The sequence below is a fragment of the Olea europaea genome, chromosome 6 (assembly GCF_002742605.1).
Source record: "Olea europaea var. sylvestris chromosome 6, O_europaea_v1, whole genome shotgun sequence".
Lineage (NCBI taxonomy): Eukaryota > Viridiplantae > Streptophyta > Magnoliopsida > Lamiales > Oleaceae > Olea > Olea europaea.
This window is the reverse complement of record NC_036242.1, coordinates 28,657,067-28,670,764: the sequence shown is the minus strand read 5'-3', so window position 1 is coordinate 28,670,764 and position 13,698 is coordinate 28,657,067. Positions and strand designations below refer to the sequence as shown.

At 34.3% G+C, this 13,698-nt stretch overlaps 2 protein-coding genes across 2 annotated transcripts in view; both read right to left on the bottom strand.

Moving 5' to 3' along the window:
- LOC111396354 (U-box domain-containing protein 4-like) overlaps positions 1–1,062 on the bottom strand; it is a 10,116-nt gene extending 9,054 nt beyond the window's left edge. Inside the window, exon 1 of the mRNA XM_023022771.1 lies at positions 910–1,062. The gene's annotated coding sequence lies outside the window, so the exon portion shown is untranslated. The remainder of the gene's footprint in view (positions 1–909) is intronic.
- A 3,107-nt stretch (positions 1,063–4,169) lies between these two features.
- LOC111395363 (DEAD-box ATP-dependent RNA helicase 5) lies at positions 4,170–11,857 on the bottom strand. The gene is made up of 12 exons (XM_023021337.1): positions 11,224–11,857; positions 10,859–11,117; positions 10,308–10,425; positions 9,142–9,220; positions 8,500–8,585; positions 8,354–8,410; positions 8,175–8,242; positions 6,735–6,803; positions 6,459–6,552; positions 5,452–5,616; positions 5,252–5,344; positions 4,170–4,479 (listed from the first exon to the last, which is right to left on the bottom strand). The coding sequence occupies exons 1-12, from the start codon at positions 11,768–11,770 to the stop codon at positions 4,384–4,386; spliced, it is 1,731 nt and encodes a 576-aa protein (XP_022877105.1). The 5' UTR covers positions 11,771–11,857; the 3' UTR covers positions 4,170–4,383.
- Positions 11,858–13,698: the final 1,841 nt, after the last annotated feature.

The following is a 13,698-nucleotide window of genomic DNA, read 5'->3' as shown; positions in this document are numbered from 1 at the left end:
CAAAATTTTTTCCCCCCCCCCCCCCCCTCTCTCTGATTAACTGCTTCTTTGATCCCTTTCTGCAAACAATCTGTCTTTCAGGTTTTCTTTCAGGTTTGTTTTACTGATTTTCTCAATTTTCATGAACAAAAAATATATCTAATGCGAAGGAACGCAAAGGGCATCGAGTAATGCAGTGTTTACTATTGTGATCATCATAAGACAATACAGAATTATATGAAATCCACTACATGTTCCATAAACACAATTATCATGAAACTGTACCCACTCATTGTACTCCATCAGATACATAGAGAAAACACATCATTCACGCAAGACTAGATTCATCAGTCCGATCTCATTGTTGAACCTATAACCCAACATGGAGAATGCTCCTCTCCCATTTTCTCTCACATCGGCGGGCTCCATGATTAAAAAAAATACCCCCCAAAAACCCACCCCCACCCCGAACTGTGAGAGGGGCTGCACTACCAGGCCTCTTACAGGTCTGGTAGTGTAGCATGGTCCAACCCAACATTCATTGTTCTGTAAGTACAGTAGGTTAACCGATTCCTACCGCAAAGCAGGTCCTTGTAGAATTAATTAGATATTACACTGATATTTAATTTGGAGGAAACAACAATTTCATTAGAAAACACATATAATTTACACACTGATAACTAGACATACCAGTTTTGGGAACCCATCAATTTCATTAATAATTCTACCCAAACAGTAAAGAAGTATTAAAAATAAAAAAAATAAAAATAAAAAACTATCAAGTATAATAACACATTTCCGCATGAGCCTCATATTAAAAGAATTGGAAGGAAAGCTATATATATGCATACATAAACTGAAGCCATTTATGCATTCAACTTGGAGGAAAAAAAAATCAAAAGGGAATTACAGAGAAAAAACAATTAGTACCTGAAACAATAATCAAAAAGGGTTTGGGGCTTGAATTTTGCGGAGGTTTCTCTTAGTCCTCTTCCTGTTGCTAAGAAAATTGAATAGTAGGACTGGGTCGTGTTTGGGGGTTCAGACAACGACATAGTTGAACCAGCTGGAAAACAAATACTTTGTCAATTCAGCTTCAAATATTGTAACAAGTAACAACTAACAAAAACAATAAAAAAAACAGGACCACAAAATTGTTATTTTATTAGATCACGCTTGGCTAATTTTATTTATTTATTTTTTCTGGTACAACAACTTGAAAACTAGTTACTAGTCATTTTGATAATAAAATATCGGTGAAGTGACAGTTTAAGTGAAATAATAAAATTAGAAAGTTCAATCTTTATGAGGGGTAGGGAGATGAGACGTGATCTCAAGAAAGAAAAATGTGAGGGATAATGAGTTTCAAATCTATGATGTTTTTTTGTTTTTTATACTTAGTTGTTCACCTTGTAGCGACTAATCCTTGGATCTACGATCTAACCCCTCTTCACGCAGATTAGTTAAATCGCGGGTTGTGTCCCAAACTGGCCAGAGTCCAAGAGCCCCCTCCACTGAACTACCAAAGTGTCGAGCGAGTCAAGTTCATGTATGCACCATGCCTTCCAAAGAATTACTGCCTTCCAGGAGAAAGCCTTGCCTTCCAAGAGCCTCATGAATCGAACACGCGACCTCTGAACTACCAGTCTTGAAGAACCCCATCCTTTGCCAGTTGGGATGTGCCTGGGGGGCAAATCTATGATGTTCTATCATTATAATGATAAATAACATTACTTTAAAGCAATGTTTGATAGCCACTTATTTTCTAGGGAAAATGGAAAATGAATTCCAACTTTCACTTTTGACTTGTTTGATTGACAAAATTTTCTAAGAAATTCATTTTCCACCTTTGGTTGCCACGTCAGCATTTTCTAACTTTTTCTTGAATTTGAATTCTCACCATATTGATGAGAATTCGTTTACGGGTTACTGTAGCATTTTTTTCGATTTTTTTTTTTTGTGTGTTGGCAATAAAAACAAATTTTAAGAATTATTGTAAAAAAAAATTTCCCTTTAAATAATAATTTTCATTAAAACAAAATCAAACGAACACCAAAAGATAAATGATTTTCTTGATTTTTTTGGTTGACAATGAAAACAAATTTCATCTCCAATACCGGTAAATTCTATCTCTTTAATCGACAATTTTCATGTAAAACAAAGCCAAACGAACACTAAAAAACAATTTTATTTCAACATTTTTCACGTGAAAAATTATACCAATTAAACACAATAATTTACAATTCTCAGAAAAACAATTTCTAAATAATTCAATTCCCTAAAATTCGTTTTCAATTCCATCTTTGTAATCAAACGTACCCTAAAATTTAACTGATTAACTTCTTTTCTTTTTTTCTCTCTCTTTCAAATTGTCTTTTATCTTTATCTGTACACCAATCTATGAATAGTTATTGACAAATAGCATTACTCATATTTTCTCATATGGATGTCAAATCCAATAAATAAAGGCCATGTTTGATTCTTATATTTTTCAAAATATATTTTTTTCTTTTCTTTTCAATCACACATTTTTCATTAACATAATATTAAACGTAAATTAAAAATATATATATTATTTTTTAACTACACATTTTTTATCAATCTATTATTTTAAAATACATTTTTTCATAAAAATGGGCCCAAACACCCTAATTAAAAATCAGGGTAGATTAGAATGTGTAAATTTTATTTTATTTATTCTCCCTTTTTTGCATAGTAGCAGTGGTGAAGTGGAGTGGGACCAGTGGGATCCACTGATATTGGGACGATGAAAAGGTCATTGGGCCGACACTCCAAATTTCCACGCACGTTTTTTGGAGCTTTCCGCCTTTCCCAGATATTGCCCAAATGATGGATAATTATATTATGGGAATTAAAGTTCAACTTTTAATAAAGTTCGATAAAAATTAATAAAATATATAGTTAAAAAATTATGAATCCTATACAATATGCCCTTGTTTGAGCCCCATTTTGAAGGGAAAAAAGAATTTTTGAATAGTGTATTGATATAAAATGTGTAGTTAAAAAATAAAAAAAAAATTGAATTTGCGTGTAATATTATTTTATTGAAGAATGCGTGGTTAAAATTATGTCAAAACACTGTAGAAGAATTTATTTTCTCCAAAAAATGGGGATCAAACAAGGGCTATGTTAGTAGAATTAATTGTTAATTTTAACTTTAATAAAAACTTAGATTTTAATTTTCACTAAACAGGTGCTTAAAATGCATGTCTTGGAAAGTTGCAATAAAGTTGAAAATAATATAATCATATTACGTTTTCGAGGTACGATATTACAATAAAGCTTTAGTGCTTGTTTGTTACAAATTAAAAGTCAATTAAAATCAATTTTTTGACCGTTATTTCACTCTTCCAATCGTCATTTTTGAATTCTTCTCTCATAAATAGGACCCACTTTATCTCTAACAGTCAAAAAATCAATTATCAAAATCCCTACCGAACAAATTTGACAAAATGAATACCACTGCTAACGTGGCCAAACTTGATTGGCCTTTTTCATTTTAATGTTTTCCCATCTTTTAATGGCGCGTCAAGAGTTTTTTGTTAAAATCTTCTATCAAAAAAATTTGTACCTAAAGCATGATTGATGATATTAATGTGTATTTATTTATTCCAAAAAAGCTATCTCTAGTTAATTTGACATTTTCAAGGTATGATAGTATTGTGTATTTATTCGTTCCAAAATAGTTCTCTCTGATTAATCTAAATCAAAGTCAAATAATTAATATTAATTACATCTTTCATAAATTCCATAATTTTTCAACTACATATTTCAAACATTTCTACGACAATCTACTAAAAAAATCTAATTTTTTTTTCTTTTTTTCTTTTTCCTTTTGTTAATTGAAAAAGTACCTAATATTTCACAAGTCGAGAGGTATTTATGTAACACTAAAGTACCTCTTGTATTATTTTTGAGCATCACTGCTATCATGTGACAAATAAAATTAACTCTTTAAAATAAGGAAATTTATAGTCAAGTTCATATACTTTCACTTCAATCACTTGAGTCCTCAATCAATTATCATTTATTGTTCTATCCGTAAAGTTTCAATTTAGGTGCTAGTAGTCCTTATCAAATGAAACAATCTTTCTGCACACTTATCATTATATAGGCAGAATTTACTTTCGCAACCTTTGCTTAATCATGTGGTATTAGCAGAATCAACATTTGGTCACGAGTAATAAATCATTCCAACATAAATTAATCATAATTCATATCGCATAGTCAAACGAAAGAAAAGGAAAAAACTAAAAGTGAAACTGAAAACTGGAATTAGAGGACGATGAAACAAGGGGGAAGAAAAACAAACAAAATTGAAGTTTTCTGTGATGTTGGGGCCAATCAAATTATCCAAGAATCGTTTCCCAATGAAATCTTGAATCAATCTTCATCATCAGAACAGTCAAATTTTATTTTTGTAGCCTTTGGAGCATTTGAATCAATTTCTCTGAAGTGAGCACCATATAACTTCGACTCCTGCATTAAGTTCGCAGTGAACAGCAGCACAACACGGCCAGAAATATGATCAAACTAAGTCGCAGAGACAAATTTTGTGCAAAGTCAGGATGTACATGAGATGAATGAATAGCAAGCACAACAATCTTAAAACTCACATGCAATAAAAGTCCTCTGTGATTTTATTCCAAGTCGTTGACTCATAGTCCCTTTACCCTCAAAAATATGGAACTCCTATTCATTCAGCTTAGAATAACGCTATTCATAGTCTGCGACTACCAATAGTCATCTAATATAGCAGCTTGTTATTATTTGAGTCATTAGTTTGTTATTATCTTGACATTCATTAATGCCTCACATAACAAGATGTGACATAGGATGACCCAAATAAATAACAAGCAATATTAGATGACTACTAGAAGTAGCTATTACTCCTCAACTTATACTTCCGAAGCCTGTTCAACCTCTTAAAAATAAGTCCAAAAAATTGAATAGTCCAAAAGGTTAGGTTCCTAAACAGACCCATTGTTTAAACTTTACAGATATACTAATGGATGCTATCAATGCCATGGTGTTCAGCCAGATGTTGCTTTCCAGCTAGATTTATGTGCATCGGTGTTAGACCATCATTATAGGCACCTCCATTTAAGATTCTCAAAAATGAAAATGAAATTGCAAGAATGCTATTGCCGAAGCATTATTGGCTTCTCTGAGGATCAGATGATAGCTAACCTCAAATTGCTCAAAGCACCGAATTATTATATGATACCTCACAGAGAGATGATATTCTCACCTTCTTCTTTACATGAGTCCCGAATTTTAGTAGGGCTTCAGGTACAACCTGCTGTGCTTCCTTGAGAACATTTATCAACTCCCCAGCAAGTCCCTGCGAGAATTTAGTGCTTGTATCAATGTATAATTAATTATCTATCGTTTGAATATATAGCCAACTCAAGAAACGTCGACCTAGCATTTACTAAAGTAAAAATGCACCTTGTTTTCCTTAGTGAAGAAAGTGTGAGCCACCCCCTTCTTACCAGCTCGTCCAGTCCTACCAATTCTGTGGACATAATCCTCTGTCGTGAGTGGAAAACTATAATTTATTACAACTTCGACATCAGGAATATCCAATCCTCGAGCAGCTACATCAGTGGCTATCTGCAGAAACACGAAATCATCATTATAGAAAGCCAAGCTTGCTATCATAGCCAACCACTGCAAAGATTAATCAGCAAGTAACCACAGCTACAATATTATAAGAACAATCATAGGATTTATATCATTTTACAAGACTCAAGATGAAAACTTTTATCATCTCTTTTTATTAGACAATAAACGGAGGGTCTGCTACCATTGCCAACCCAGTTTTCTCTGGTACTTTTGTATCTATGATGACTGTATAAATCTGCTGCATCTTTTTTTATTTGCTTAAAACAATATATACTTCCATGTTATTCACTTCCATCCATCAATGCATAATAATGGGTTGGGCACCATTTTGGCACCTGGAAAAGAGTGCCTCAAGAAAACACAACGAATGAAGAAGCCAGCAGTAACCAATCTGCATGGATCAAATCATAATCATGTCCAGAAAAAAAACAACATATTTCAATAGGATGCCAACCGTATAAAAAGGTGATAATCACTCTGAAGTAGTAGATCACACAATTCAATACAACACTCAACAAATTACAAAGCAGACAATTCTTTTTCCTGCAGTCTGCAAGAAGGATGGGAAACATTTGATCGTTGATTGGGAGAGTAAAACTAAAGAGGAGGTTGTGCAAAAACAAAAACTCTTAATACTGAAGAACTCAAGAAATGCAATGGATCATATAAGTAATCATCTACAGAGCAACAAAAACATAGCAAAAGATGATAAAATGCTTAGAAACAACTCAGACACACATTACTACTGGAACAATCTTTATTACCAAAATAGCATAGACTTAGCCCAAGTATACAGCAAAATATTAAGTATTATCCAAAGAATTGCATACCATTAGAGGACAGGTTCCCTCCTTAAACAGTGACAGTGCCTTCGTACGTTCATATTGTGCTTTGTCGCCACTTATAGAAGCAACTTTCCAACCCCTGGGAACCAAAAATATTATAAGGTTTTAAAAGCTATAAAAATTCATTTGAGGGATCACGAAAAATAAAACATATTTATAGAGAAAAAAGTAAAGCTTTCTGTCTTAATGGGCATATTTTCCATGCGACTGCCAGGCATACAGAAACAACGCAAGAAAACATAAAAAATTATGTGAAATTACCTTCTCTGAAGCATACTCTCGACACGAGATGCTTCCTTCTTGTATAAAACAAAAACCAATACTCTATTCCTGCCCAAAGTTGAAACCCGTGTAAGCAGAAAATGAAAATATTCCTCACTCGCGGTATAATTCTTGACATATTCTTTGACCCATAGGAACATGCCAAGTATCCAGACAGAATACATGCACACAGCCACAAATCTCAAACAATTGAAAACAAAATTCACACGGTTATTTAAATGGGAAAGTTGATGCTCTAACTAACAACCATGGGCGAAGAAAGGCACTAAAGGCCCGTTTGGCAGGGCGTTTGCCTCTGCTTCTTGTAGACAAAGCTACCTTAGGCTAGCTTCATCTAACAGCTTCCAAAAAATTTTCCAAACAGGTTCAAAAGCGACTTTTTAGTTCTTAGGAACAACTTTTGACTTTTCAAAAGCCATGGCAAACAGGCAAGAAAATGATTTTGCCCTAGAAATAAAATCATTCCAAAAAGTTATAAAACTATTAAAAGAAAATCTTGGTACTAAATATTGAATTTGGCAGATCGAAATCCATTATTAAAGAATCAAGCAGCCATATCGATTTACAGAGATATCAACGAGTTCATTTCATTGTCACCTTATGGTGCACAATGGAAGAAAACAAATTAATATATGAAATTCCAGTAAAATCAAGAACAAAAACGTGCAACAAGCAATGAACGCCCAGATTTTCTTCAAGGGTTTTTCTTTGTTCAAGTATATAACAAGGGAATTACTGCATTTGCCAAGTTCCTATTTGAACTAGGCAACGCAAGTAGACCATTTTTCTCCCTTTGGGAAAGAAAAACCTTAGAACAGCTGCTTCATAAAGACCCACATGGTAACAATATGTCATTATTTACTTTGGGGGAAATCTCTTTATACCACCTGGTTGGATCAAAGAATCTCTTATGTGGGCTATTTCATCACCAAAACTTAACACAAAAAGTGTTTGGATTCAAAGCGAGTATTAAGATCCGTTCGGGTACTTGAAAACTTGGTTAATTCAGCTCAAAACCTAGAACCATTAATTGATTCCTGAAAAAAACTATATTATACTTATCTGGATCAATAGATGTTATTCTTCTGCATAAGATAAAAAAAACTGCTTAAATTTGTGCTTACAACCCTTTATTGTGAATAAAAAGTTTATGGTTCACTACAATCCTCTGTTGTTTGCATGCTTTTCAAATGTTTTGTAGAAAAATCTGTGAATGTTCTCATTTCCAGATGGCATGTCCTTGGTTTAATAAAAATTTAAGGTTATTACGCACAGACTTAAATAAGACTGAACCATTTTAAGCCTTGCATCTCACTCGCCAAACTATGTAGCTGATGTCAGGCTGCATACTTGCATTCGGTCAACCAAACACTTCACAAAGACAAGAACTAAAGTTCATAATATATCAGAAACATATACCGTCTGGACTTATGGTACTTTTCCAGCAAGCACTGCAATCGTTCATCACGTGCTCGGTCATCCAAGACCTACGATATAAAGGAAAATAGAAACTTGCTATCAATGAAAATTAATATCCATGTTATACTGAGAAAACAAAATTGATACTAGTCTTTCATAAATTTAATGATCAGCTATACCTCCACTATTTGCATGACGTCGTGGTTGGCAGTTAAGTCCTCTGAACCAACAACCACCTGATACATATTCATTTACAATTTACAAATGAAGATGAAGATAATGGAAGAAGGCTCACTGTAAAAGTACTCCCCCAAATAAACCAAACCTTAACAGGGCAGGGATCCATGAATTCTTGGGCTAATTGATGGACAGCTGGAGGCCACGTTGCACTGAACATTACCATCTGACGAGCTGCATCGTATGTGACATTTGAATTACAGGTCCCAAATTAGTTGCACTTAGTGCTATAATAAGTTGTATCATAAGTAGCAACAATGAAAGACTAAGTAGCAACAATGAAAGACTAGGACATTCACGTTAAACATTATACTAATAAGAAACTTGATAGAGAGCCAATCCAAATACTCAAGCAAAATATATCTAGCCAAGTAAAAATATAGAAAATACGAGTACAAGTAATACTAAAATTAGATGTAATAGTAAGTGGCAACAGTAAGGTAGGGACATTCACCTTATATAATAGTTATACTAACAAGAAAATCAATATAGGATCTTCAGCGCAAATATTTGAGCAAAAGAAAAATAGACAATATCTTATGGAAAACAATGCGATTCTACCATAACAAAACGGAGATTGTGCAGGAGATAAAAAAAAAGGAAAGAGGGATGTATCTAATGGCCAGTTGAGACCTTCTGAAACTAGAAAACGATGAATAGCAATAAAATCTGACAAAATAAAAAATTATTCTGGTTCAGGTACGTATATTTTCAATGTATTATATCGTACCAGTGTTCGTTTGACTTAGTATTGAGCGAACCTCAGGTTCAAATCCCATGTCAAGCATTCGATCAGCTTCATCCAGGACCTAAAGATAAAACCATGGTTAAAACATCTGCAGGTCAAATATGTTATACAACCAAAAAAAAATGAACTCGTTACCATCAAGAAAATTGAAAATGGAGGAAATACATTATAGGGTTAGAAAATGAGAGAATGTTTTGGAATTTGGACAAGTAATTTATCAAATTTCCACATAATGATTAATATTAAAACTCGAGACCAAGATGAAAAAACAAGCATGAAAATAAAAAGAAAATATTTATACTTACCACAAAAGACACCTCCTTCAGGTGGCACACTCCCATTTCAATCAAGTCCTTCAAACGGCCAGGTGTTCCAATAACAATGTCCTGAGATAAAGTAAGAGGCAGATTCGATTTACAGTCTTACAGGTGCACTTTAGTTCAAGCAAGTTCAGACCCAAGTTGGTTGGGAATATGCAAAACATCAAATAAAATTATTATAATTAACTGACTAATAGATCGTGAATGCTAATTTTATATTGACTTGACTGAAATGATAGGACTTAGTACCCCCACTATGAAACATGATAAAGAATGAGCACAGTGTATTTAACATACTTCTGCATAGATAGTGTCCATTTTCGGACAACCAGAAAAAGGAAACAAGGATTTAATCCTAGATTATAGAATTTACAAAGATAGAAAAGATTTTTAACACTAATTATATTAACAAATTTTTCCACCAGAACAAACAGATCACGTGTACCATGAAAATAATTACAAAAAAACAGGTTTGGCAATAGGATGTTTAACATCCCAATCATGTTAACTATAGAAAATTAAGGTAGAATGCATTTTTTAATCTTAAACTGAAAATTATCTAATGTGAAATAATTAGGTAAAAGAGAAAATATTAGTTAATCAAAAGGACAGGTAGAAGTAGTTCGGGAATTAGATTTGCACTAACACTTAAGTTAAACATCATTTTGCATTGAGAACTAAAGGATACATTATAGGGTTAGAAAATGAGAGAATGTTTTGGAATTTGGACAAGTAATTTATCAAATTTCCACATAATGATTAATATTAAAACTCGAGACCAAGATGAAAAAACAAGCATGAAAATAAAAAGAAAATATTTATACTTACCACAAAAGACACCTCCTTCAGGTGGCACACTCCCATTTCAATCAAGTCCTTCAAACGGCCAGGTGTTCCAATAACAATGTCCTGAGATAAAGTAAGAGGCAGATTCGATTTACAGTCTTACAGGTGCACTTTAGTTCAAGCAAGTTCAGACCCAAGTTGGTTGGGAATATGCAAAACATCAAATAAAATTATTATAATTAACTGACTAATAGATCGTGAATGCTAATTTTATATTGACTTGACTGAAATGATAGGACTTAGTACCCCCACTATGAAACATGATAAAATAGCATAGTGTATGCCATAAATCATTTTTTGGGTACTCAAAACTAGGGGGCAGGTCAACATGAGATACACCGATCATATCAAGTGGCTTACAGCTTCATTACCCAAAGTTACTTCTCAAAACATCTTTTCAGATCAATGCAATATTGGCAATCCAAAAAATGACTGCAATTTTCCACAATATCTCATAATTGGTATCAAGGTCACAGATCCTAGATTCCTTCCCCTCCAAAATTTTGCTTCTGCTAACAGAAAAGCAGAATTACGTAACGACTACTACTACTACTGCATATTGAAATCTAACAAATAATGTGAAATTTAATGCTTCAAACCCATACACGTGCAGTGCTATATTATATAAACAACAGATTACATACTTATAAACAACAGAAATACATACTTGTTGAGCTAGCTCCCTTGTGGGAGAAAGGATAAGGCAAAGTGGATTCACTTTCTTAGAGATTTTGCTCTTTCTCTTGCTTAAAACGTGCACGATAGCAGGAATCCCAAAAGCCAGTGTTTTGCCTATTAGCGCATACAATAGGCTTTCAAAACAAGCTTGTACATAAAATTATAGTATAGCATAAAATTCCATATTCAAGGGATAAGAAAAGAACAATAAAGGGATTACCGGAGCCAGTCTTAGCAATTCCAATAAAATCACGGCCTTCCAATAGAAAAGGCCATGATTGGGATTGAATTGGGGATGGCTTATCAAAGTTCTTGCAGCATTCCAAGACCTCGCTTGGAAGCCCAGACTCTGCAAACGAATTTAATGCCCTATATTTCGAATCATTCACATTATTCCCTGACACCAATACACCGCTGCTTTCCCTAACCTCCTGAATTGTTTTCTCTCCCCTATCATTGTCTGTTTCCTTCTTCTTTTTTGATTTTTCAACAGACCCATCACTGAAAATCTCTTTTTCTCCCTCTTCTTCGCCCTTTTTCTTCCTTTTTACCGATATTTCATCCGACCCATTTAGTATTTCGGCCTCTTCTTCCCGTTTCTCTTTCTTTTTCTTCTTCTTCTTCTTCAGATCTTTCTTTGATTCCGTAAAGATCTCTGCTTCAGCTTCTTCAAGCTTTCGCTTATGCTTTTTCTGGAGTTCGGTATCGCCATTCTTAGTGGTGTTGCGGTCTTCTGGTTCAGTTGTTTGGTGCTTTTTGCTACCCATAATTGGGGAAGTTTAACTGAACCAAAAGCCCCTGATGATTAGAAAGAAGGGATATTTGTAGCGGTTAGGGTTTCTCTGCAATATTGTGTAATGACCGTTTGGTCCAAACTAATGGTGTCAATAAGCCCGGACAGCCCGCTCATAGAAGCCCGGCTCGTGAGACGGGATGGTCGGGCTTTTTTATCAATTTGAAATTACGCCCATGTTTGACAATCATTATTTGAAAACTCTATTTACTATGACTCTTTTTGTTACCCATTTTGCTCTCTTATTTTAGAAAAAATTCAACCGTTACCAATCCTTTCAACTGACAATGCACAGATATGTTACTGTCCACAGCAGCTTTTTATACCCCCTTTTCTTTACTACCCTTTACAGTGAGCAACAATTATGAGAGGTAGAAAAGTCAAAAAATGTGGCTGTTGAAGGCAAAAGGGGTATTTCGGGAAAACTAAAAATTGTACAAGTCAATTCAAAAATACATGTCATAATGTGGGACCCACGTTGGTAGAAAGAATGCATTTTTTTGGATGAAAATGGGACCCAAACGGGGGCTATATATTTATTATTAATCACATATTTATATAATAAAGTATTCTCATCCCGTTTGAACCACATTAATGTAAGAAAGAAGCTCTAAGCACAGAGGGATTTTGACAGGAAACTCACAGGAGTTTGAATTCGACTTACGTGGCAGGGGGAGAGAAAAAAATAAAAATAAAGAAAACATCAAAGGCTTGTGGGTTCTATCGGGAAGACACATTTGTTTCCCTTCCAAAATAGAACCCAGCAGTCCTTCCCCCCAAAGCGTTGTCCAAGTCGCCATCCACTGCTCGTCGCTCATACCCATCTCGATTCACCGGTGCCGGGGACCATCTTCGGCTAAGAAGCCACCATACAAGCAGTTGATACCCATTTTGATTTTCCCAATAGTTCAAAGAAATGGAGTCGACTTGGCTATGGAAATGGAGATTGTATCATAACACCTCTTCATTTTCAGCTTCCTCCCCCTCATAAGTATTTCTAGCATCTTCTGACCAAACTAAATATTTTGTACATTTTCTTATATTTTCCAGTTTGGCCTTCGTGAGAAAATTTTCGACAATTATATTGATGATCAAAGGGAATTTCCGACTCCAGAAGTTTCAATAGTTTTATCTTCTAATAACGTCTTTAAATGTGCTGACTTTTGGCCGTGTTACCTAGAAAAGCTCGAGTCTATTTAGTAGATATTTTGCATATTGGCTTAATACATGTAATTATGCATAGAATGGCAAGTGGAAAAATGTAAGTTCTATTTCCAAACAAAACACAGACGACAAAATTGAAATAAATATATATTCTGGAAGTTTGTATTTTGTGCATTTCCTTATATTTTCCAGAATTGCGTTTGGCCTTCAATTATTGATGGGTTTAGGGTTTATTTGCTGCATTGATTGCTTCTTATAATTTCAGTGGCAGGAAACGAAATTAAGGAAGATGGGAATCCTGAGCTACAATCTGATAATGAGAATGCTGTGGAGAATTTGAATATGTTGGACAACGAAAATGTAGGAGAAGATGTGACGTTAATGCCTAAGGTAGGTATGGTGTTTAGTGATGAAAAGGAAATGTTTGATTTATACAAAAAATATGCTTAAGTTGTTGGCTTTCCGGTGCGAAAAAGGAATTTAAAAAAAAGGGTAAGATAGAGTTATGTGATATGTGATGTTCACATGTAGCCATGAAGGTCGGAAAACTTATGCTACGGGAGGCTCCTTGAAATCGCAACCAACCAGTCAAACTAATTGTAAAGCAAGAATATCTGCATCTTTAGATAGTCTGGGAATATGGAGGATTAACAAAGTGTACTTTGACCACAATCACAAAACAAGTCCGTCCAAGTCTAGGTTGTACCGATACAACAGAAAATTGAGTGCAAGTGTGAA

Coding starts and splice junctions, on each gene's coding strand:
- LOC111395363 (XM_023021337.1), bottom strand. CDS start 11,770: ATGGGTAGCAAAAAGCACCAAACAACTGAACCAGAAGACCGCAACACC. Junction 8,243..8,353: donor ACGTCATGCAAATAGTGGAG/GTATAGCTGATC, acceptor TTTATATCGTAG/GTCTTGGATGACCGAGCACG. Junction 5,617..6,458: donor AGGGAACCTGTCCTCTAATG/GTATGCAATTCT, acceptor GTGTTTCTGCAG/ATAGCCACTGATGTAGCTGC.